Here is a 27,674-nt window from a genome sequence, read left to right as displayed (position 1 = left end):
CTGGATTAGATTCAAATCTAAGTTTTCTGACACCAGAGCTAGGAAATTTAACCACAGAGTTTTAGAATACATTTTGAATATCAAAAAATACACATCTTTTTTTCTATAAACTAGATCATGTCTAGATAGCTCAAGCCATAGGGGAACAGAAATTGAAATTTTATGTTACTTCAAAATTAATAGTACCTATAAAAGCTACATGACAACTCCAAAGACATGATCATTTATGCGTTCATTGAAAGTATTTGAAAAAATAGAGTGTTTACTATATACAACTGACAGGATTGTGTAACTATTGGAATTAAAATTTAGCGAACTCACTGGCCTTAATTAAGATCAATATAAAAATTGATGGTATTTCTGTATAACAGAAACAAAATTAAAAACAAAGTTCAAAAACAAGGCTATGTATAATCACTCGAAAAAAGAACCAACAAACACATAGAACTAAGTCTTAAAAATGAGTGTGACTTCTGGACAGAAAATTAACAACATTACCGGGAGAAGTTAAGAGATACATTATATTCATGAATTGGAAGATCTGATATCACACCCATTGCCCATGTTCCCAAAATTGAGTTAATGACTTAAATCCCAGCAGAACTTTTGTGAAAATTGTAAAACTTCTAAAATTCATATAAGAGCCAAGACAATAATGAAAGGAAAAAAGTTGGAAAATTAAATACTTCCAGATTTTAATATTTTTACAAAATTACAATTATTAAAAATATTTTGACTCAAGTATTAGCAAACAAATCATTGGAACAAAACAGAGAGCTCAGTAACAGACCCATCTTCATATATACAGGTTTATGATTTGTGACAGTTACCACTGATAAAGGGTAGTGAAGAAATTATCTGTTTAATGAAAATTGTTCTATGTCAATTCAATATTCAGGCGAGAAATAAAAAATAAATCTTGACCCTTAAACCTTATACCACACCCAAAAATAAATTCAGATAAAAAACAGACCTAACTTGAGGGGTAAAATAATAACATTTCTAAATAAAATATAGAAAGAATAACTCCATGATATCAGGGTTTGAAAAGACTTGCTTAACAGGATGTGAAAAGTACTAAGTATAAAAAAAATTAGCAAATTGGACTTCATTGAAATTAAGAACTTCTGTTGATCAAAGGTCCTGTTGCATTTTCAGCAAACCACAACGTGCCAGATTCTGGAAAAATGGTAATACCCTTCATACATAGCCTTGTTTGATCCTCACAATGGAACTGTAATGTCATCATCATCATTTTAAATTTGGAGTAACTAAAAGAATAAAAGAACACTAATTCAAAAGGAAATATGCACCCCTATGTTTAAGCAGCATTATTTACAATAGCCAATATATGAAAGCAACACAAGTGTCCATTGATCAATGAATGGATAAAGAAGATGTGATATATATATATACACATACATACATACACACACACAACATACATATACACACAATAGAATACTTTTCAGCCATAAAAAATAATGAAATCTTGTTATTTGCAATGATGTGGATGGACCTATAGAATGCCATGCTAAGCAAAATATATCAACCAGAAAAAGAAAAAAATACCCTATAATTTCATTCATGTGGAATTTAAGAAACAAAACAAATAAGCAAAGGTAAGAAAAAATAAGAGAGGAAGAGACAAATTAAGTAAACTCTTAATTACAGAGAACAAATTGATAGTTACCAGAGGGGAAGGCGTGGGGGGATGAGTTAAATAGGTGATATGGATTAAGGAGCGTACTTATGATGAGCACCCGGTGATGTATGAAAGTATTGAAGCACTGTATTGTATACCTGAAATTAATATGACGCTTTACGTTAACTAACTAGAATTAAACTAAAAACTTTAAAAATACATAAATTAAATAAATTTGAGGTTACTATATTTTAGAGTCATTGAAAAGTTGTTCCAAGTCCCATGGCTAGTGAGTGGAGATATGGAACTTGAATTCAAGCAGACCAAAGTGTGAGGTCTTAAGGAACTTTACAGACAATTGATCAAATGCATATGTAGGTACACATATGTGTGTATACACTAGACAGAGATATAGAAACAGAAGTATATAATATTGACATATATAGTGATTTCTAGCAAATAACTGCTAATAGTATTGGAATATTAGGAATAATCTAAATGCTCATCAATAGGAACTTGTTTTAAAGTTCTTGTTACAGCTACCCAATTGTGCACAATGCAGCCATTTTAAATGAGAAGGCATATTAACATGGAATGTTGTCCATAACATTTGGAGGGGAAGTATTTATTTTTAGAGGGCTCAGAGAAAGCATATGTATTATAATTTCATTTTTGGAAAATTTTATTTATAACTACATCTCCAGCGATATGTAACAAAATACTGGAAGGGTATAAAAAAGTTAACTGTATCTATGAAGGTAGAAAAATGTAAAATATTTCCTATTTCATAGAGTTCTGTATTGTGTCTAATAGTTCCTTTTTTAAAGTGTAGGCAGTTTACAGATAATTGTGTTAATTATTTCGAGATAATTCTAAATTCAATTTCTGTTTTTATTCAGGATGTGGTGTATAATATCTTCGAAACCTCTATGACCTGATTTCAGGGTGGGAAGATATGAACACCATAAATCCAGGTTATTATTGTTGAATATTATTTTTCAGTCCCTAACATTTTAAATTCTACTTTAAAAATCCAAACAAAAATATTGAGAAAATATAGTTTATGATATTGTTCTTATTTTAAAAATCTATCTTAATAGGTTACAGTTTAATTTTAAAGGATCCCTACTATAGCAGGTTGAATAGTGACCTTCAAAATGTATGTCCACTGGTACCTGGGACTGTGATCTTATTTGGAAATAGGATCTTTGCATATGTAATGAAGGATCTGGAAGGAAAACATATAGGATCCAGGTGTGCTTTATAGCTAACCACAAGGCTTCTCAAAAGAGAAGAGAAGGGAAGGGGACACAGAAGAGAAGGTCATGTGAACATGGAGGCAAAGATTGGGTCTGTGCTGCTACAAGCCAAGGAACGCTACAGATAGCCAGAAACCACCAGAAAAAGAGGCATACAACTGATTAGAACCTCCAGAAAAAAATCAACATTGCCAACTCTTGATTTAAGATTTGTAGGCTCCAGAACTGTGGTAAGAGGATAAATTTCTACTTTATTAAGCTTCTACCCAGTTGCTGCTAATTTGTGGCAACAGTCCTAGAAAACAAATAAACCTAGATATTTTAATATATTATTTTTGACACTTGCTTTAGCAATAATGAAATTGGATAAAATAAAAAATTCTCTGAAGTCAGAACCTTACCATTTAAACTCTGTCCTATTTGTGTAGTACCAGAGGCAAAATCTATTATTGAACCACTTAGAGTTCTTGCATCAAATGCTGTATTATCTTCCTCCAAACCATTGATGAAGAAACTGATTTTTGTCTGATGCACCTGCAAGAAATTATCACATTATTTTAATTGCGTGAACTTGTATTTTATAATAACTACATTTCAGTAGTCTATTTCAAGTGAACTCCCTACTTCACTACTTTCTTCAGTTGGAAAGACTGAAAACAAATTATCTTCATGGTTCAATGATATATCTGTGTGTTTACACACCTAGATATAAACCTATGTTTTATAGTTTTGTGCTGTGATATTATCTACCAGGGTATTCACAGGTTTACATAATTATTTGTCCCATATATTTAAGCATCTCTGACTGCCATGCCTTCATAACATTTTTGAGAATATTCTGTTCTTTAGATACTGATTAAATTTGTTATAACCATATTTGGAAATAAACAGAAATGAATACAGAAGGTAGAAATATTCAAAACTCAATATACCATAAATGTATAACACATGGATACAATTCAATTTAAGTTACTAATACAAATACTTCTTGTAAATATTTCCTTTTTTAGTGTTGGTACCATAGTTGGTGATTTTCATCTGTATTTCTCCAATATGGAATATAAAAATCTGACAATAATATTCTAGGCTAATTAATTAAACAACTTAACACTCTGCATCAGGGATCAACAAACTTTTTCTGTAAACAGGCAGAAAATAAGTATTGTTTATCTGCAAGCCAAGTGATTTGATTTTGTGGTACAAATGGTCCAGGTCACAACTGTTCAACTCTCTTATTAACAGGAAAGCAGCCTAAGACAAGACATACATGAACAAGCAAGGATGTGTTCCAGTGAAATTTTATTAAAACATTTGACCAGGGATCCCTGGGTGGCGCAGCGGTTTAGCGCCTGCCTTTGGCCCAGGGCGCGATCCTGGAGACCCGGGATCGAATCCCATGTCGGGCTCCCGGTGCATGGAGCCTGCTTCTCCCTCCGCCTGTGTCTCTTGCCTCTCTCTCTCTCTCTCTCTCTCTTTCTCTCACTGTGTGCCTATCATAAATAAATAAAAATTTAAGAAAAATAAAATAAAAAATAAAACATTTGACCAACCAGATCTGTTCCATGAGTTGTGGCTAGATGACCCCTCAATTATACTATAATTGTGAAATTATGAAGTTATGAAGTTTTGTGTGCAGATACCTGAATAGCCAATTCAAACTGTTATTCAGACTACTTTGTGAATGGTATCTGTACAAACTCTTCAATGATTGCATATATTTCTCTTTTTTTTAATTTTTTTTTTTATTTATTTATGATAGTCACAGAGAGAGAGAGAGAGAGAGAGAGAGAGGCAGATACATAGGCAGAGGGAGAAGCAGGCTCCATGCACTGGAGGAGCCTGATGTGGGCCTCGATCCCGAGTCTCCAGGATCACGCCCTGGGCCAAAGGCAAGCGCCAAACCACTGCGCCACCCAGGGATCCCCGATTGCATATATTTCTGAATAAACTGATCAGCTGTTTGACATCAACTTTACTCTCTACAGTCCTGTTCAAGTGCTTTTAACTTGAATGTAAAAGGAATTATTGGGCAGCCCGGGTGGCCCAGTGGTTTAGCGCCACCTTCGGCCCAGGGTGGGATCCTGGAGACCAGAGATCAAGTCCCACATTGGGCTCCCTGCACGGATCCTGCTTCTCCTTCTGCCTGTGCCTCACCTCTCTCTCTCTCTCTCTCTCTCTCTCTCTCACACATGAATAAATAAAATTTAAAAAAAGGACTCTTTGGTGCTCTAGCAAAGGGGCTGAAAAGGCAAACAAAACATGAGGTGGGACTGGGAATAGGGAAAAGAGAGAAAGAATGTGTGGCAGTCGAGAGGCTAGATGCTAACATTTTAATTAAAAATAAACCATGGTATTCAAAATGCTATTCTATTAAAACTTCCTCACAATAATTGATTAAAATAAATCATTCTCCAACATCTTTAGATCATTATGTGAGTGAGTGACTGTCTCAAGAACACGGTTCAATAGCCCTCTCTCTCCAAACAAACAAACAAACAAACAAACAAACCAATCAACCGGTCTTGGGAGTTAACAACATAATTACTTGGTAATATTAATTCTTCCAAAAGTTACTCAATATTGCTTTTCTCCATACCATCCGATCTGCTTTTATTAAAACCACATACTTCTTTAAATCTACTGACCCCATGTTATATTTGACTTCATTATAAAACAAAGCCTTGACATAAAGACCTAAGATCACACAGCAACTCCTTGTGAGCCTGCACATATACCTCTTGGCTGGGTAGTAGGGCTGCATTTTTTTTTTTTTGCATCCCATTTTTTACAGCCTGTTACTGTCATTTGCTGTTTGACTGTTATCATTATAAAAGATACAGGCTTTTCTACTTTGTTATTTGTAGCATTATCTCATGTTTTACAACATCTTTGTGCAACATGCAGGCACATGAAATATAACTAGTGAAAAGTTCTCGATGGTATTAATGCATAAAAAAGAATGTGGTTCCATCTCTACTGTCTTTACCCAGCCAAAAGCTGATGAACAGCCAATTTTCCTTTATCACATTAGCACAGCCATGAGGGAAACACATTTGTTCTAGTCAGCTACACTAAAGATACTATTACCAATCTAACATATACATGTTTTATATCAGCAGTATTCTCAGAGCATGAGAGAGCCAACAATATATTAACACTAGCATGACAGTTTATTTAAGAAAAGAAAATTGTCTCTGTAGAGGGACAGAAGTTAGAAATGTATGGCTAAAGCTCAGTGTCACTGGTCTAATAAAGGTAATAATTCTTACGCTTTCTTTATAGCAGGTAACACTCCTGTGACAGATCCGTCATATCATTCAAATAAAAATGTTGTCTTTTACAAGTTTAAGTGCACCTTTATTTTGAGTCAGATAGAAAGCATGTTTTTGATTTTCTATATTCACTGTATTATATCTGTAGTCAAGAGTTCAGGACCTTCTTTTTTCTTTTTTTTTTCCTTTCTTTTTTTTTCTTTTTTTATCAACTCATCGCATATTTGCTTAGTAGAAGGATTCAGTGTCACTCGCCGTGAAGTCCAGAAGGATGTTTTCACTTTGTTGGTACTTACGAAATGATTAATGATGATCTCAAGCTACTCTCTTCTGCGGTTCCCTCCCCTATCAACCACCTTTCTATAAATGAAGATTAAATCTTCTTTGGTGTTCTGTACCATGTTTTATATTCCAAGATTCTCTTAACTATTTTGCAATTCTGGTCGAGGGCCCCATCACACTGGAACCTTCGTGAAGACGAAGGTAGCTCTTTGCAATAGCTCATTCTGATGAGCCCCTTGCCAGTTATCGAGAGGAATAGGAATGCGCGTGGTGGAATTTCTGATTTGTGAAAAGAAAGCCTTTGGCTCAAGTAAACTTCCCACCTATCTCATTTTCCACCCCTTGAGGATTAGAGGAGTTTGTATATGTTTATTGGTATGGCTTAAAGGAACAGGTTGGCAAAGCCAGTGGCAGCTGTAGAAAAGCATTAAATCCCCTCCTACCGAGGCTCAAAAACTACATTTGAAAGAAGATAGAGGGGAGCGGGTCATACTTGACCTTCCATTCTCTAGGGGTTTTATATTTCACTTTGAAGATTTTTTTTTTGGTCAAAATTGTGTCCCTGTGGTAGTCTGTACTCATTCCTTTCAGCACAAGACTGTATTAGTTGTTTTTTGATGTCGTTGTTGTTTTTTAAGTAGCATTCCTGACCATTTTCATTCCTGATTAGATGGGGCTATAATTCAATATTCCAGAAAGTTACACAATAGCTGAGAAGCTACTGAGAAAAAAAAATACACTCAGGACCACCTAAACTAGAGTATCATCACTGTCAATCAGCTGTTCCACTGAAATGCCAAATCTTTATTGTTTTTCTGCTCCTGCTAAAGACCAACCGCCAAAAGAAAGTGCTGACTCGTGCTAGGAAATACGCAGGATACCTGTGCTAATTTCCTCACCAGAGAAATCGTTTTCTTGTTGCCTATATTCTTCTAATTTCAATTTAATCCAATAAAGCATGAGCCCAGTACTCACACTGCCCCTATAAATTATACCCAAAAAATAAGGTCATGATCCTTTCCCCCATGGAGCTTGTATGTATGAATGATTTTAATATAGTGGATAGTGTTTGCATCACTATAAATGATGATGGTTGTTTTAAGTATGGATTCAGCACCATTAATAAAGTATTGTTTTTTTTCAAAGAGTCGCTTTGAGAAGTTATGCCTTAATCCACTCATACGTGGTATATCATATAATTTTGGACCTTTCCTGTGGGACTTGTCTTTTCAGAACCAACTTATAAGCCCCCCAGAAACACTAGTTTCATTAATTTAGTGGGTCTCATTTTAAAGCAAAACTATCTTAAAAATTGTGAAAAATACCTTTTTAATAGATTTAATATAAAGTGATTTGGCAACGTATCTTGAGTTCAAATTCACCCTCCAAAAAAATGATGGTGGATAATACACATATAAAGATCATCATGTTGAATACAAAGAAATTCAGACAAAAAAGAAAACTGTGATATGTATCTGAAAGAAAACTTTGTGGAAGAAACATGCCTTGGACTTTCTAAAACTGAATTGCCCTGAAATAGAATTTCTATTTCTAGGTTAAAGAAAGCTTTGCAAAAAGGATTCTACTATTCCATCTATGAGGGTTTTTTTAAGCATAAGGAAGGCAATTTATTCTGAAAACTCCATAAGATTATTTTAAAATATCATATGTATGTTTTATTCCCTTACCTGAGCACATGGAATGTCCCTCTTACTGCTTACTATTCAAAACCAAAGGTCCTCCGAGGTTTTTTTCCTCATTCATCTCACATAATGTGATCTCAAACTAATCATCAAGAGCCAGCTTCATCTACTGGAGAAGGATCCTCGCCGTCTGAGGATCACACAATGCTTAATTCTATTTCCATGTTTTGTCCAAGTTAATTCTATGGGAATAACCTTGCTACTGTCTTTCACTTACTTAAAATTTTATTATTTTTCAAAACTTAAATATTTATTATTTTCAAAACATTTCTCAAGTCTTGTTATCTTTCAATAATCCTTTTCCAACTACTTCAGCATTATAAAAATGTTCACATTTATAGAAAAATAAGCAAGTTGTGCATTGAAATTTTTATGGCATTTCCTTTTTTTTTTTTTATCCTTAGGACAACCCAAGGAAGGTTTGTAATTGTATCTCTATTTTAAAGACAACAAAACTGAATCACAGACAATTGAAAACAGGAAGGTTACCTTATCCAAGGTCACGTAGAGAGGTTGGCTGGTTCCAGAGGCTGTGCTAACTGATTTTTATTAGTCAGTTATACCCAGTTAGCATTTCAAAGAACAGCCATCTCATGTGTTAGAGCCATCCATGAGTCTGTCTTGCTGCTAGAACTCCACACGGTGATGATTCTGGCTTCATGGCAAACACTTCCCACAAGAAAGGTAACAATCCCAATGAACTACACTTGTCATATTCCTGACACTGTGCCAAATGCTCCACTTACATTACCTCGTGGAGCTCTTGGGTTGCCCTTCTGCAGTGCTACTACCCCCAAAGTGAGGACACTGAGGTTTTAGTGCTCCAGTGTCCCACTTTTGCAGACTTGGGGAACCTTTCCTCTTTGAACAGCTTTTACTATTATCAATGATTAAGCTGAAAAATATCTGCTTATAACTTCAATTCGTGGGTCCCAGCTCTCACTATTCAAACAACACCACCATATCCGATCCCTTTTCCACGTGAGAGCTCACAGATATAAAGAAAGACGTTGCTTTCCGTTAAGTGTTCTTCAGGATAAATGTGCTTCATTTCTCTGGTGTTCTAAATATGACATGGGTTTGGGTCCCTCTCTGCTTAAAATGTGGCTCCGGAAATACTACAACCTCTACATGTGATTTGACTTGCCAAACTAAAACAGGATTATCACCTTACTATAATCCAAAATTGCACGCTAGATTTTTGGCAATGACATCACGCAGCTAAAACTGATACATTAAGTTGAGCTGACTACTCACTAAAATACTAAGTCTTTTCTTTCTTACATCACTGCTTAAACCACATCCAGCCAATCTTGCATATATGCAGTTAGTTTCAGGGACCCAAGGATGGAAATTTATATTTATCCATGTTACATTTCATCTTGTTAGATTCAGCCCATTGCTCCAGGCTGTCAAAATCTTTTTGGACGCTATGTCTGTCATCAGTGTATTTACCATCCTCCAAGATTTGTGTCATTTGCAAATTTGATGAGCGTGCCCTAAGTGCTGGGCAGAAGCTCAATAAATACTAATTGATTGATTGACTAATTGATACTCCAAAAATAAAACCACCAACACAGTCTACACTGTTACAATTCTAAGCAATAAAGGCACCATTTTCTAACAGATAAATGTGTCATACAAGGACTCATCACCTTTGCAAAGTGACCTTGTTTACCAACATGAATTTTTATATAATTATCAACACTCCAGTCTATTCAATATTCCTTATTGAGCCACATTTATACAAACAATATGAATATAAGAGTTGAGGCAGTTATTCAGGGAAGGTTGATTTGGCAGAAATTAATCACATGGGTTGCCCTCAAATATCTGGAATGTTCATGTGTTCCCACAACTAGCTTGATTTACCAAATAGCTGCTTATATTTTCATTCTCCTTGACCATATGAAAGATTCTATAGGTAAATGATTCATACACAGATAAGTTCCTCAAAGATTTTTCTTGATTATTTTTTTCTACTTTTTATTTTCTATGAGCTCATATATTTTATTTCAATGCTTACTCCTCTCCCCTACTCCTATTTTCCCATCTCCTCTCGTCCCATGCCTGTGCTCTACACACACATACTCTGGGTTTCTCTCCTGAGTAACTCAGACAAGCCATATTCTTGAAGTTGTCTATGCTTCAACATATTACATTTACACTCTAGATAGGATGCTTTGGATTTGCTAGTCTCCCCTTTATATCTACTAAAGTTCTTTGTATACTACAACCTCATACAAACATACCCCCAACTGAATCCATCTGTTAAAAATTTAACATAGGAGCATAAGTGGTTTTCTTCATCCTATCTTGACAGGATTTGAAACTCTCATGGCCACTTCCTCCCAAACTATTAAATTACTCTCTTTCTCTCTTAAAAACAACAAAAACAAACAAACAAAATCAAAAACAAAAAATCCTATTAGCTTACACAGATATGTGATGGAAAATCTGCCAGTGGTCTGATTTATTGTTGATTCCTAGAGCATGGGGATATAGCTAGCCCATTTTCTGTAGATACTGCCTAGGAACATTTCACGTACAATTCCACATTTAAGAATGCTTTCAGTGCACAGATGATCACACTATTCTACACTCTTAATTATCTTACTACCTCATCGGTTCCCTTTTCTGTTTTATCTATACAAAACTGATGACTTCCAAAAAGTAACTAGAATTAGCTGTAAAACATCCTAGTAACCAACCTTTCAGTATTTTATACCCTGAAATCTAGAAGTTATTTGTTATAACTAAAATTTCCTCTCCTGGGGCAGCCTGGGTGGCTCAGCGGTTTAGCGCCACCTTCAGCCCAGGGCGTGATCCTTGAGACCCGGGATCGAGTCCCACATTGGGCTCCCTGCATGGAGCCTGCTTCTCCCTCTGCCTGTGTCTCTGCCTCTCTCTCTCTCTCCTCTCTGTGTATTTAAATAAATAATAAAAAATCTTTAAAAAAATAAAATAAAATTTCCTCTCCTTAGAAGTAAGTCAACTTATTTTTTCTTGCATATTTAGGAAGGAAACCAATCATGACATCTTTCATTGAAAACCAGAGCTTTAAAAAAAAATAGCTTTTTTGAGACTGGTTCTGTTATTTGAATATTTAACAAGTACATTATGATAGGTTAAGTGTTATGTTACATATAATGGATATAGAAGCCAGGTTTTTTCTACAAGGAGTTTACAATCTGTAATAGAAATGGGCCTACAAGAATACTTCCAACGCAAGGTGACAAATGCAATAAAATAAATAGAATAAAATGCTTAGGGACAAAGAAGAGAAACAGAAATGATCTTAGAATTCTACTTCTCGAATAATAGTTTCCCCTGTTTTGCGGGCAAGGATGTTGAGGTACAAATAAATGGAATAACTTGGTTAAAGTCTACAAATTGGTAGAATTTCTGGTATAACAGAGTATCTGTAGAAGTGGTATTCATTGTGATAAAAAATATACATGATTTAAAAATTTACATATTAACACTGCTGACATATTTGCCATCTGTGTGTGCTTCCATGTGACACCAGTACAATATTCTACATTTACTTGCATGATTTTTTCCATAAAGAACATTTTCATGTTTATCTAAAAAAAAAAAAGAATTCTACTTCTCCAAATACTTCCCCATTTTTCTCTTTCCCACAATAGTGGTACTCCCCAGATGAATTGTCTGTCTCTAAGTGCTTTGTCCTGTTTCTTTTCTCATTCTCTCTGCAATACATTTTATTTTTTTTTAAATGCAATACATTTTAATTAGTAGTGTTTTTTTTTCTTAATTAGTAGTGTTTTTCTAATTGTTCCAAAAATGTCCTTTACAGATAAAAAAAAACCCAGTCCCGAATCACATGTTGTATTTTGTTACCGTGACTCTTAGGTCTTTGTTCTGGAATGATTCTTCCATCTTTCCTTGACTTTCATAATCTTAACACTACTGAAGACTATAGTTATTTTGTAGATTGCCTCTGAATTTGGGGCAGATGTTGTCTAATGTTTCCTCATATTAGATGCAGATGATTCAGGGATCATTACATTTTGTCATGTGCTATATAATTTGTATTTGTTCCATTACTGATAACTTTAATCATATGAATAAACTGGTATGTCTGGCTTCTCCACCATAAAAATACACAATCTCTCTTTGTAATTAATGATCATTTTGTGAGCAGATACTTAGAGACTATATACAAATCCTGTTTCTAATAAATCTTTTATTGTTTACATTTATTTCTGTATAGGCTCTTGAATCTGTATGTTATTCAGCGGGATATAATAATCCAATTATGTATTTCAGTGCTCAAGTTTTCCATGTGAGACAGTGGAGAATTCATGAAGAAGGACTCTATATCATATTGACATGTTCTAATAAATTTTTAAGCATCCTCTTGCTTTCTGACACAAAATATTCCAGGATCATCTATACTTGCCTGCCCTGGAATCAGCCATTTCTCCAATAAATTCTGGTTTCCTTTTTTTTTTTAATATTTTATTTATTTATTTTACAGAAAGAGAGAGAGAGAGCACAAACAGGGGGTGTGGCAGGCAGAGAGAGAGGGAGAAACAGATTACCTGCAGAGCCCGATGTGGGACTTGATCCCAACACTTTGGGATCATGACTGAGCTGAAGGCAGTTGCTTAACCAACTAAGCCACCCAGGAGCCCCTCTTTTTTTTAAAGATTTTATTTATTTATTTGAAAGAGAGAGGGTGAGTGAGTGCAAGAGAGCACACAGGGGGAGGGCCTGAGGGAGAGGGAGAAGCAGTCTCCCCATTGAGTAGGAAGTCCAACACAGGGCTTGATCCCAGGACTCCAGGATCATAACCAGAGCTGAAGGCAGACACTTAACTGACTGAGCCACCAGGCGCCCCAAAATTCTAGTTTCTTAAGTGATGAGTGACTTTGAGGGACAAGATCATCGCTAAGTATACTCACGCTGTTTGGATGCTATTCTCCAAGACCTTTCCTCTCCCTCTCAGTGGAGAAAAGTAGGGAATACGAAGATAAAGATAGATAGATAGATAGATAGATAGATAGATAGATAGATAGATAGATAGATAGATGATAGACAGATATTAGATATTAGATATTCATACATACACATTTATTTCTATATTGGTTCTACATCTATCTATATATACTTGCAACACAAACACACACTCTCACATGAAATGATATTAGACTGATAAATTCGATTCTAATCTACCACCCTAGGATTTATTCTAATTTTCTCTCATTCCATTTTGTAACTCCTTTCTCCAAGAGAGAGAAACCTGTCTCCCTTCAACCTCACATGTATACTTATTTGATGGATTATCTTGTACATCACTAATATCCAGGTGTCATGGCACCCATGTCCCCAAACACGGGGTTGTTTATCACACTCAGGTCCTGACATCTGTCCCAGGCTACTCCATTAAAGCATTCCTCCAGCCACTCAAGCTCTAACACTACAACAATTTTGTGCATGCCACATCATCAAACTCCTTATCGTGGTCACCAATAATTTCCATGAGGCTAAAAACAAATAGTAAATTCCCAGGTGTCATCTTATTTGGACCATCAGCAGCATTTGACAGAGCTGATCATTTCCGCCTCCTTGAAACACATACACCATTTGGCTGCAAGTACATCAAGCCCTTTTAATTTCTTCTTACCCCTCAGGCTGAATTTCTCAATCTCCTTTGCTAGGATCCTCTTTTTTGGATCTATAAATATAGAAGTGCCCCAAGACTCAGTCCTTATACCTCCTCCTCCTGTGTATATAAATAGTTCCTTGATATCACCGTCTATCTCAATGCTTTAAGTAGCATCATTAGGTTAATTAACTCCTAAGTGATTATCTCTATCTCACACTTCTAATCTAGACTCCCTACATCTATCTTTCTATTCAACATCTCTTCTTGGAAGTCTATCAAGCATTTCAAATCTAAATGTTCCACAATGGAACTCTGCTCTTATACCCCAACATGCTTCTTCCACAGCTTTCCTCACCTTGGAACATTGCAACTATTTTCTTCCAGTTGTTTGGCTCCAAATCCTTGGAGTCTCCCTTGACTCATCTTTTTTTTCCCTCATGCCTTTCAACTATTCCAGCAAACCCAGATTCTACTTCCACACTATAACTACAATCCACTGTTCAGCACTCCTCTGCTCCTCTTGCTGCAACTCTGGCCCAAACTGCCACCACCACTCCTCCCCCAGATTTTTGCAGTGGCCTTCCTGATTTGGTACAGGCTCCCCTGTGGTATAATCTCAAAACAGCAGCCCAAGGATTCTTGCTAAAACAAAAGCAGATTGTACCACTCTTCTGCAAATGTACCTCCAACAAGTTCTTAACCTGTGTAAAAGTTAAAGTTCTACAAAGCCCTACCCAATCTGGCTCCTTTACAGCTCCCTGGCTTTTTTCTTTTAGCATGTTCCCGTGTTCTCTGTAGCTACATTGACCTCTTCAAACATTTCAGGCACGTATTTTCCTTAGTCTCTGCATTTTCTTTTCTCTCTACTTAACATTATTCCTACAGACACCTGCTGGCTTATTTGCTCATCTTTTTCAGATATTTCTTCAAATGTCATGTTAGTAAACTGTTCCGAGCTACCCTATCTAGAAAAGTAGTTCCTAGTCCATCCTAACTCCCTTCCTATAGGATTATTTTCTCTATCCACAGCTAACTTGCATATTTTATTTACTTTTCTTTTTAGCATTAGTCTCCTCTCCAAGTTTATATTATAAACTCCATAAGAAGAGATTTTGTTTGTTTCTTTTTGCTATTTTATTCACTGCTGTTCCCTCATTCCCCAGAACGGTGACTAGCAACGACCAAGTACCCATTAATTTTTCATTAAACGAATGAAGCCTCCTCTAAAGTAACTCTTGAAGGATTAATTGGAATTAATTTATACTTAGCAAACTACAAAGTGGTAGAGAATAGGAAAGAAGTGAGTTGTAGGAAGAGAAAAACACAAGAAACAAGAAAATGTAGAGTCTTAAAAGTTACCCCAAGCCTTCCACTTATGCTGATTAAGCTCCTTTCTTTAAACTTTTTTTTCCTTTTAATGTGTTGAATTGAAAATCACCTTTCTCACTTTTCCATAAATAAATGTTTTCCAGTTTTTAAAATCTTTTTAAATTGTAATGTTAAAGTTACATATCACTAAGTCAAATTATGCCTGAAAGAGAATAATAAAACTGGTGAACATCAGATTTCTGTTTATACTTTCAGGGAATAAGCCAAAGCCCTGCCAAGAGATCCAAGAGATGTGAACTCACTCCTGACCCGAAGTCAGGAGGGCCATCAATCAAACCCTCAACATGTGGACAGATATATAGGAAATCATTTCTGTCTACAGTCCCAAACTAAACTTCATGCCAGTACTTAATTGACATCTTAAAGATCCTTAGCAGTAATTTATTATAAGTTGAAATGGAGTCCCACCATATGCACAAAACATAAGTAACAATGCCCACTTACACTATGCATAGGTTACTCCTACTAATATCTCCAATAAGAGTAGAATCATCCATGAAATAATGAATGGATCATTAATTTTACATTCTTCAAATACATGCTTTTTCCTAAGAGCTACCTATCCTCTAGGCTTTGTGTTCTCTTAATTCTTTGTTGTTCTTCTCTTAAATATTTTTAGCAGCTCCAATGATACCCAGAAAAATTTATTAAAAATCAGTCTCATAAGCTAAATGAAGAAGAACCCCACCCCATCAGGCTCTCCACAGGGAGCCTGCTTCTCCCTCTGCCTATGTCTCTACCTCCCTCTGTGTGTCTCAAATAAATAAATAAATAAATAAATAAAATCTTTAAAAAAATAAATTAAATGAAGAAGAGCCATTTTTGACCAAAGGAAAAAATATGAATCTCTTTATACTTCTTTAAGAACTGTATCATAAAATTGGATGCGAAATGTTTTGTCTTTAAAGACATTCTAAAAAAGAAAAAAGAAATGCTAGAATTGAGAATAGTCTTCATAGTGACCCTTGTTTTAAAGGTGGTGCTTTCTGCCCTGAAGCTGGTATGAGAGTAATTGTCTAAGCAATCTTTTCCTCAATCATTAATGGAGAAGCCCACACATTTAATTTGGTTTAGAACAAAAAAAAAAAAAAAAAAGACACAGCCAATAGGCATTCTTTTAAGGTAAGAATTATATCAGCCCTAAAGACAAAAGTAGCTATTTGTGGGTCAAATGCAAAACATTCAGCAGTTTCTTTTACTCCCCACCCCAAACCTTGATGACAACAACAACAACAACAACAACAAACTCCAGAGATAATCTCATCCATTTGGGCACCATAAATGTATATTGTTATTATCATCTGAAGAACCTCACGCTAATAATTGGATGACCAGATTCAAGCAGCACTCTTGAAAATAATATTAATTTTATCTTTTTGTAATTCCTATTTATTCAGTTCCATTCTTACATATTTTTCCCAAGCCATTTTCCCCCAAGGAAGCAGGAGGTGTCAATAAAGATCTGTAAATTTAGTGGGGCTGTGTATTTAGAATAGTTCATGTCTTCTTGAAAAGCCTGGGTGAGCCTTCTCCAAAGTGGCAGGCCTCCCAAGTGTGAGGTTCAAAAGAAAGATATTGTGTGGAGGGAAATACTTGTGCGCTGATTTTACTTATTAAAAAGAAAAATGAAGTTATAATTGTTTTCAGTGTATCTTTAAAAATGGTGAATCAAGGTGGATTTTAAAAGGTGAAAGAATTAAAAGATCAGAGTGCAAATTATGAGGCTTCTAATATCTATTGTAGAAAAACTCAACAGAGGATCCAAAATCTCTCACATAACATTTGTGTCCAGGATATTTCTCTGGGGCCTTGAACCTCCTAATATCTGTAACATTTATAGATTAATGTTAACTTCCTACCCTGCTAAGTATAATTACGTAGTAGTTTACCCCTACTTCCTACAAACTTGCCTTTGAGTTATAACATTCAAATACTCTAAGTTGAGATTTTAGGATTTGAGCCTTTTTCTAGCACAGGTGGTCGGGATGAAGGAATGTAGGATTAGCTGAGTCTTTATTTTTACCGAGATCTCAGCTTAAATATTACCACCTTGGAGAGACTTTTAATATCTAAGCAGGCCCAAATAATCACTAAATAACTTGCTATCATGTTATACTATTATAATTCTCTAGATATTACTTTTCTCTCAATATATTTCTTGTTTAGTTTTTCTCTCCTCCACCCATCCCTCAACAAATATGTGTTTGTGTGTGTGTGTGTACTCACACTCACACACACGATAACATCAGCTCTGATCATTTCACTACATTCATCCTAGCTCAAGGACCTTTTGACTCAAAGACTTTCCTTTCATGATTCTAACATAACGTTTTCCATCCATGATCTTTCCCCCGTCCATTCTCTGTTTTCATCTCTAATAGTCCTATGGGGAGGAGGGTGTTGCATCTGTCTGTGGACATGACCCTTTTCACTCTAGACCAGATCCAATAACTTGAAGTAAGTGTAGGTGTGCTGTAAAACCCCTTTTCTTGGTGCAAGGACTCCCTTTCATCCTTGTGGCATCAGCCTGCCTCCTTATGGCCTAGGACCCACACCCTGTGCTCCAAGCTGAAGTCTGATGCCTCGTGATAGAGAAGAGCATAGGAAGCCAACCCAGATTGTCACTGCAAGTGCTCTTTGCCAAGTCATGTCCCTGGCAGTCTGTCGATGTCTTACTTACACTACCCATGACACAGTGCTCTCCTCTGCCACAACTTTTCCCGCCTGTGTGTATTTTGGGCTGTGCTTTCTTCTGCCAATCTAATCTCATCTGCTTTCTACTTTCATAGATTCTTAAAACAAATGTCACAATAATCTAACAATCTTTTCTGTAACTTACAGTAGTAACATTTTTGATTGGCTGCTGTTACATTTAAGTGAGTTAAAAGTGTAAATCCCTTTCTCTAGCAAAAAACAGCAAGAACCTTACAAACTAACTGTAAGAAATGCATATAGGTACCTTATTCATAATGCACTTGAGATCTTCTCAAAATTTCACTTTACCATTAGGCTTTCACACTACTCGGAATCAGTGTCTAAGTCATTTATACCATTAGACCAGCTAGATGACAGCAAGTTGTCAACAGATTTCTCAAGGATTTCTCTGAGGAACTAGAGACTTACAAGGGGGAGAGAGTGTCATTCCATCTGAATCCAACCATTACACCAATTGACCTGAAAGCTAGAAAGGTTCTATTTCTCTAAGGAAAATAAAACAATTGGAAAGCTTGAGTATCTAATCAAACAAATTACATTTACCTCCCTGGAGGACTACACCACTTGTGCTCTAACCAGAGTTTAGAAGGAATATATATTTTAATGGACAAGCTTAGCACAGGATACTGCAAAGAACAGAAAACAGAATTAATAAAACTGATAATTGTTTATCATATCAACTATCATAAAACTGCATGAACCAATAAGCCATACAGGCATAAAAACGCAATTTTATTTGAAATAACGTTTTATTTGAATTTAAATCTAACCACGGTCATTTAAAACTAGTATTTATGGAATTAAGGGGGAAATTGGTAAGAATTCCAGTTTTATTCTGAATTTTCATTAACGATCTGCAAGAGGAGTTTGTTAATGAAATACACAAATGGCACTAACTTGATAGGTATTGCAAAAAGTCACTGAGAAACAACATAAAAGAAAATGTAAGAGGTTGGATATTGGGCAGGATCTGAGTACAAGATTTAAATGGAAGGTCATTCCGAACACACATTTCAAATAACATCTCTTTCCAAGTAGCTAAAAATGCATATGTGTTACTATCACTACCTTGTGTTTCCTGGGAAGCCACACGGTCCCAGACACAAGGGAGAATGTAGAGCCAGAATCATGAGAAAATCAGAGGTCAGAAATGTTAAATGCAGAGGAAAAAAAGTTCTACAGAATGTGAGAGAAAGCAGTGTTTCTGTCGTTTTTTCCTTGATACGAAAAGTTAAGAAAATGCGTTAGTTTGAAGGAAATTCTAGTTATCCCCTGTGCTGTGACAGTTAGTAAACGCAAAATAGGAGGATATTTGTGGAGAGAAAATGATATCGTTGAATTCATCAAAAGACAAAATAGGAGAGAAGAAAAAACCAATATCACTAATTTAGTCACAGTTGTTCAATTGATAGAAGAGGATACTAAGCCATGCAATCATCATCGTTGGAAAACTATAAAGTGATCATCATGGGAAAGAGAATTTTGTATAGGATAAAAAAAAGAGAATTATACATAATTTAGCAAAGTTGTAAACACTCATTCATCATTTAAAAAATACCCTAGGCTTCTCATTCCATGACATTTTCCTCAATAGCATCATTCTTTATCAAACTCACCCAATTTCCTTTGTTTATATATTTATTTTTAGTAAACATCAACCATGCAACAAGACATTTTGCTGTTCTTGACACATACAAATGAATAAGGTATTTGTCATTGGAGACACAAACCCTGCCTAATGCCAAATTTTCCTATACATGCCTAATAAAATCTACCTACATGAAAAATATCACACAACCAATACATTTTTTATTAAAAAATCAATGGTATAGGAGCAGATAGGAGAAAAGGAGAGGGAATATTAGAGTGTTTCTTTTATAAAGGAAGTCGAATTTGTGCTGGTCATTGAAATATGTTTACAAAAAACCTGGGGGTTCATAGGGAGAGGAAAAGTAAAAGGCAGGAGAAACTGAGTGAAGGCAGGATGAACAACTTGAATGAAGACCACGAAATACATGGTTTTCAGAGACTCAGAAAACAGTGTGGCTAAAACTCAAGTACACAGAAGGACAATGAGACAACCGACATACAGCCTAACAAATTCTGAAGATTCTTGAAAGCTTTGCTAAGTAAAGGAGAATTCATTCTCTGGCGTATAAGTGACAGTGAGCATGTGGTTCATTTAAACAAAGGAGGTATGGAACCACATTTGTATTTTAGAAAGAAAATGATTTTCAATATAGGGGTTGTTTGGAAGACAGAAATAATGGAAAATACTGGAGAGGGAAGTGGGAAGGGAACAGTCATAAATGGATTGCAATGCACAAAGGAAAAGTTCATGAAGGCTCTTTTCTTTCTTCTAGATCTTACTTGCAAGCTATGCTGTAAAGAACATTATTCAAAACTTGACTGTTTTTCATCTTAATGGCTCTTCTTATCTCTAGGTTATCAATGAAATCCTCTCAAAGTTTCAATTAATTTTGTCTTTCCTTTAGTTTTCTCCTGCTACATATTCAACTAATTAATACCTCTCATCTGTTTTATTGTCCTGTTTTCCAAATCTCTTTATTCTAACACTGGATGATGACATCCATTCAAAAAATATTTATTGAGAATTGACCATACTGAGACATGATGGCAAGCCCTGAAGGAAACAACAGTTAAGATGGTAGCTTCCTTGACCTAAAAGTCTATGGTTAGCGGATACATTATAAACACTGAGTTACTTTGTACAAAGGAGAGAATGTTACAAGGCATAGAGGATCCAGGTGGTACACATTTTTTGTCTATGAATATAATAGGATACAATTTAGAAAAGACAAAAATTCAATAATACAAATATCAGAATACTTGTAAAACTAATATCAACTTCATAAAGAAGTTGGTTATGAGGAAAATGGTTAAAGGCTAATCTCACAATACCTAAATTTGGTTTTCCTAAGCTAAAAAGGAATAGACTATGGAGTAATGGCATTACCATTTTGTCAGTCAAAACAAACTTTGCAATCCCTTTTTCACAATTTACTTTCCATTTCTCATTTCACAACTTAGTATTATATGGCTGACATGATGGGAAACGTCTTCAATATAGATCAAATTTTTTCCACAAGGGATATTCCACGCCAATTAAACTACCCAAGATCAAAATGGTGGGATTTAGATCATTTTCTCCAGATGCTGAACATTTTATAATTATTAGACAAGAAGATTTGAGGTATAAAAGTTGCTTTAGTATAGTACATAGTCTCCAGGTGGGCCAAAATGCTTCACAAATTAATGAGGTAGATATTGGCTGTGTAGTGACTTCAGTAGGCAAACACAGAATCTATTAAGTACTCAATAATACCCTTTACAGATCCTCAAACGTTAAAATCTATTTTAAAGCAACACTTCCAAAATATGTCACAGGGTCTTTAATGCTCTGTGCCACCAGAGACAGAAATAAAGGACCTTATTTTAACATTTAACCTGAAAGGACATTTTAACCCGCCCGCCCTCTTTCTTCCCTTCCCCCATTATTACACTGTCTGAATTAGGTATGAGGCAAAATTCTGGTATGGGAATTCAACTCAAATATCTCGTTGAATAGTATCAGGTTCTCCTGACCCTCTAACCTTCTCTTTTGTCTGAATCTCTTGAGAATCAAGCATGTCACACAGCAACTAGCTTCGCCTTGAATAGCATTATTGGAAAGGGGGAAAAAGTCTTTGCCCAAGACTGACAACATTCTGTCATGATCCAGTCCCCTAGCTATTTAAAATGAAAAACAACTAATGTCTAGAAATGTAACTCAGTGAGTTTAAGTATGACCATTATTCTTGCAAAAAAAAAAAAAATCTAGCTCTCATGTACAGCAAGGATGTCCAAAGGGTGTCTCCAAATAGAGAAGTCAATGAAACAACCTTATGGCAAGGAATAATACCTTTTCTACAAATGGGATTGTTTTAATGTTTTCCCTTCTCCGGGGCTCACTTCTAAGGCCAATGTAAAGGATCTCCTCCTTAAGGATCTTATCTTTCCCTGAAAATTCACTAATTTTGTGTGTTTGGGTTATGTTGCTTTCCCGTTGTTGCTGTCAGTAACCAACTAATTTTGTTTTTGTAGTTTTTCAAGAATTCCTTTCCATTCCTTATATATTAATATTTTGACTTAAAATGGAAATTGCAAACACACAAAGGAATTAAGACTCAGGAGAGGAGTTTTTATTGTGAACATAGTGAGCAAGAAAACATACCACTTTTAACATAAAAGCAGCTTTCTACACATGTCATGAGGCATTTGCACAGGTCCTTGTTCTCAGTCGGACCCAAATGCAAATGCCATGTTAACAGAGAGAGAAATCAAAGAATGACATTGGAGGACAAGCCAGAGCTACAATTTATCTGCATAACGCTCGACAGTCCAATGGCAACTTCTAAGCTGCTGACACCACTTGCTGAAGCTCCTGCCAAGGAAACTCCTGCTGCTTTTTCTGTGAGGAAATTCCTGCCTTTTGTAACTTATTATGCAAGTCCTTCCCTGCCTCCCAACAGATATTCTTCAAACAATCAAAGGGATATTGAAACTACTATATTTAAAGGCAAATCAATTTTAATTTCATATGACAAATTTTCACAAAGCTATCTAAATTTGCAGGACAAGGATAAGAATGTGAAAAGTAGCCAAATAAAACAATTAACAGGAACTGAGGGCCCCTTTTTTTGAGTATCTAGTGTAAGTGAAAAGAGAGAAAAGTTCTGGGATGAAACTGACCAGTTTGTAATTGAGTGCTTTCATAGAGAATCTTTAAATCCCAAATCTTCCCAGTCTACCAATTCCCACATAAATAATATTGGAACCAAATCAATCAATCAATCAATCAATCAATAAAATCTTGTGAATACTATCTAAGTTGTAAATAAATGAATATTATTATTTACTCATCTCCTTGTGTTTTGAATTTCAGCTGTTATCTACAATATAGAGGAAAAACAAATGACTTTTTTGAAGGAAATAAGCAAGTAGTGCTTCTATGATAAAAATCTTCATCCAAGTTAACCCAACATGCTTCTACCAATAGAGTATAATTCTGCACATCCAACTATTTACATAGCATTTCCTCAAGGAATAAATTTATGAACCAGAATATTTCTAATTATAATAAAAACAATTTTTAATCTTGAATCTTGTGCATAAGCAGGAGTAACGTTAATCTGATAGAAACTTTTTAACCTGCTCTCTTTTCTCCACTATACCCTCTCCATTAACTTCTAAAAGACAATATTACATGCTGACAAGATTTATAGCTAATGGAAAAGAAAGTAAATGCACACCTTAAATAATTGGCCTATTTTCTCCCATACAAATACTAGTCACATCCCTAATGAGGAAAGTATGATATTTCTAAGTGCACTACAGTCTTGCCTCAAACACATTTTTAGTTACCAGAGAATAGTTTTTCTATACATTCTCCCTCCAGAACCACTGGGAATGATTTAGTTTTTATTTTAAAATATAGCCAAGCATTTCCACTAATGCTCAGGTATTGGGTGGACAAAATAATAGTGACTTACATTTACATCTTGCTTCTCAACTGTCAGTACATTTACTAGCTGTCAGTAAAAGAGAGAAATAAAAAATTGACTGTCAGGTTTAAAAAAGAGTAAGAAAGAGAAAGTATACCAGGAAATGTGGAGGAAATAATTTTGAAAAACATTTTACCTACTTCAGCATGAGTTTTTCTCCTGTGTGAAACGTATAACTACATAATTTGAATTGTTTGATGTGTTAAAATCGCAGGTTCTAGAAAAGATGGAAATGCATGAGTAAAACATGTTTGCTTTGCAATCACTGTTTCCAAGCTAGGTTGAGGCTGATGCAAACACAGCTGCCATTCACCTAGTTAAATAAAGGGATTCCAGAGCTTTGCAGTGTTATTTGTATAGAACGGGAGACTTAGGCTCAGATTATTAGATTTATGTGTCCCTTAAATTTCCCAATCAGAATCTTAATGAATTTAGCTGAAGACTTGAGAATGGAATAACACAATGAAGAATGAATTCACACCATAACTGGACCTTTTCCCAAACAAAACCCCCCAGGTCTTAATTATTTTATCACCCTAAATATTAAGAAAAGGCAGAAAACTTTTTATCTTATAGTATATGGGATCATAGGTATTTTATAGTTCAATGGAAATATTGTAGATATGCTCCTCAAATTATATGTGGCTTTTAAAGAGCTAAATGTTCCCAAAATGGATACTTCTGTACCTAAGCTTTGAAGAGAACTCACAGGCCTAAGTAACAGAAAATGAAGGAATAATGATATGGCAAATAAATGTGGCGATGTTCTCTTGGTATCCATAATCATACACCCAATTTCCAAGATTTTAAGTTTTTTCAAGTTGTAAAAAATCTCCCATCATGTGAGAATTTTCCAGCTAGCATGTTGCAATCACTCATCAAGGAGACCCTTTACAACTTATCATTACTCATCTGATTTAATAAAATTAAAACTGGATGACTGTAAGTTATTCTTATTAAAATAATGAAATGGAATCATTACAGCATTCTGTCCAGAGATAACAAGTGGACGGAGGAGAACATCAGCTGTGAATATATTTAAATATAGATTTACACATGCAGTATTAGGGAAGGGAAAAACAGGATATGAAATAAACATTAGGCATCAACTCTAAGCTCACTGTCAAGAGTACGCCCAGGCTTCTAACCACAGAGTTCAGCTGAAGGTAACTATCTGTCAAATGTAATCTGAGCAAGTGAATATGCTTAAGCTGGTGCTATGAATCAACCAAAATTGCTTTGGTCTTATTGACATTCAATTGCAAGAAGTTGCAGCTCATCCAGTCCAATAGACAGTCTGACAACACCAAGAGTGCTTCCAGTGACAGAAAGCTTTAAATATAGATGCAACTATCATCAAAATACACATGGAACTAAACTTTATGATCCTTCACAGCATCTTTTGAAACTGGTCAGTCAGTCATCAACTGGTCATAGAAGCCCCCAAGATCTCATCTCATTGCTCTAACAGCTGCCAGCTTGCTCAGTTAACAAGCCATTATTAATCTTTTTAAAAAATAATGAATATAGATTTGATTGACAGGTGAAGTCCTCCTGGATTAGGATAAGAGTTTCTGTTGCATTGTGCTTAACTCCACCTCTTCACTTTGCAGATCTGCCTTTTATCTTTTCTACCATTTGAGACTTGCCTCCAATACATCTTAATAAATAATAACCAAGCATGCATGAAGAAATCCAGAGGGTCAATTTTAGACAATGCCTTGCAGATCTTTTTTGACATGTATTGAGTTTGCATAAGGACTGCATTATACCAACAAGAGAACTAAGGTGAGGGAGGTTAACTGGCTTGCTTAGAGTTGTTTCCCCCTGGGCACTGTGACCTCTCAAGCAGATTCCACAGTGCCCATCTGCTTTTGTTTCAGGTCTGCATCCTATATTGAACAAACTTTCTATCTATTCTTTTTTTGTCTGTGCATATTGTCAACCAAGAAAAATGTGTTGAGCTTCAAACTGCTTGTGACACTATACTCAGCTCTGTTAAATATTCTCAATCATTCCATGCCTCGGTTGCCTTATCTGTACCTTCTTCATCGGCTAGTTCATAAAACCATATGAACTATACACTTAAAACCTTTGACTCAGCAAGAACCCAACGGATAGAATTCAGGTGGATTGATTTATTTTTAAATTTTAAAAGTTATATAATTACTGTTCTGTCCCTCAAAGTGCTTATAGTCTAAGAGAAATTGCACTGTTAAGGACAAGTCTTTAAAGGATATAAGGACAAGTGTATAACTCTCTACTATATATATATATCTCCAGAATGTAGCAGCTTCCTGAACTCTCATGCTAGCTCTTTTCTTTTGCAACCTGCTTCTTCTCTTGGGGAATCTCTAATTACTTCCCTCAGGACATCCCTTGAACTATGAAGTTACATGAAAATAAACTGTGATGCAATGTTCACTTTAAAAAAAGGAAAGGATAGAAAAAATAGTATTAGAGCAAAATTATTGGGGGCATTGGTTGAGTTTGTCTTTTTTCTTATTTACTTTCTAAGTATTCTAAAAATGTGAGTTCTATAACTTTTATGACTTTTAAAATCTTATTTTATTCAAAAATGATCTTCCAAAAATTCAACCTAGCTTCACAATGATTTGTTTCTATTCTCCCTCTTGAGGATAGAGGGCATGAATTCACTATCTTCAGTAACCTCAAGACCTCTTTAAAGGTGCTGTGTACATAATAGATACTTAGGGTCTTTTTTTCTCATGAAGGTAAAATACTTTAAGCAAGAGGATTTGACTGTTTACCAGGCAGGAGACTACAGAGGTTCTTTGCAACTTATTACATACAGTAACAAAAGACGTATTTGTCAATCCTGACTTCAACACATGATCTCTCATAAAACATAACTGTGGACTTGCTCTAGTAAGCTACCATTGTGTCACTAAAGAATACTGTGTCACAAAAGACCCTTCTGTATATAGTAAAGAATAAACTCTCTCGAAACCTTATTTTCATATTTTAAAAATAGTATCTACCAGCAAACATTTACATTGAAAATTTAATCAATTTATAAAAATACTAAAATGCATATACAAAATAAAGGTCATAAGAATTCAATAAGATTCATAAGCCAAACTTGCATTCTAGGGGCTGACAAAATAGGCTAAATAGGATTTAACATCTAAACATTTATTTCTTCCAGTTTTGGTTTTTTTTTAAGATTGTATTTATTTATTTGGCAGAAAGAGTGAGACAGCACAAGCAGAGGGATTAGCAGAGAGAGAGGGAGAAGCAAGCTCCCTTCTAAGTGGGGAGCTTGCTTCTCCCCACTTAGTGCTGTTGCTAAGTGCTGTTGCTTCGGCAACACTTCCCCACTTAGCAGGGAGCTCCATCCCAGGACCCTGAAATTATGACTTGAGCTGAAAGCAGACACTTTAGCGACTGAACCACCCAGGCACCCCTTTCTAGGTGTTTTAGAACCTAGGAACCTCTGGTTATTCCTCACATGGCTTCTTAATTATTTTTTGGTCAGAAAACATCAATTTTGATTATTTCTTTTTCTTATATGGAAAATGGCAGGCAGAAATATTATTAATAGATTAATGTTTATAAAAACATTGAAAAATTTAAAAGGATAATACAGGTCTTCTGATTCTGACCAAGATGGAGTAAGCCCACTTCAACCTATCTCGCCCTGCCAATTACAACTAAAAACTCTGAATAAAATCTAAAAAGCAACTACCCGAGTGTTTGGAAAAATGAACCAAAGCAAACAGATTGTTCAAGGAAATCAAAACCTGGATAATTAAAAATTTCTAATCTGTAAAAGATACTGTTGAAAGAATGAGAAGACAAGCTACAGACTGGAAGAGTATTTGCAAAACAAATAACAAAGCACTTGTATGCAGAATACATAAAAAGCCACTGAAGCTCCATAATAAGAAAACAAAAAACAGAGTTTTTTTATTTTTTTAAAGATTTTATTTATTTACTCATGAGAAACTCAGAGACAAAGGCAGAGACACAGGCAGAGGGAGAAGCAAGCTCCCTGCCGGGAGCCCAATGTGGGACTCGATCTCGGGACTCCAGGATCACGCCCTGGGCCAAAGGCAGGTGCTAAACCACTGAGCCACCCAGGGATTCCAAAGAACAGAATATTTTTAAGTGGGAAGGTTTGAACAAACATTTCACCACAAAGATGCATGGAGGACAAATAAATGCCAGAGATCTTCAATGTTATCAA

The 27,674-nt window shown here is 35.4% G+C and overlaps 1 protein-coding gene across 1 annotated transcript in view; it reads right to left on the bottom strand.

Annotated features, from left to right (window-relative positions):
- USH2A (usherin) overlaps positions 1-27,674 on the bottom strand; it is a 689,554-nt gene that overhangs the window by 643,980 nt on the left and 17,900 nt on the right. The window contains exon 3 of the mRNA XM_041722698.1: positions 3,306-3,438. Within this exon, the coding sequence (XP_041578632.1) occupies positions 3,306-3,438 (133 nt within the window). The remainder of the gene's footprint in view (positions 1-3,305; positions 3,439-27,674) is intronic.

Source organism: Vulpes lagopus, chromosome 11, assembly GCF_018345385.1.
Source record: "Vulpes lagopus strain Blue_001 chromosome 11, ASM1834538v1, whole genome shotgun sequence".
NCBI classification, from domain to species: domain Eukaryota; kingdom Metazoa; phylum Chordata; class Mammalia; order Carnivora; family Canidae; genus Vulpes; species Vulpes lagopus.
This window is presented reverse-complemented; position numbering and strand designations above follow the sequence as displayed.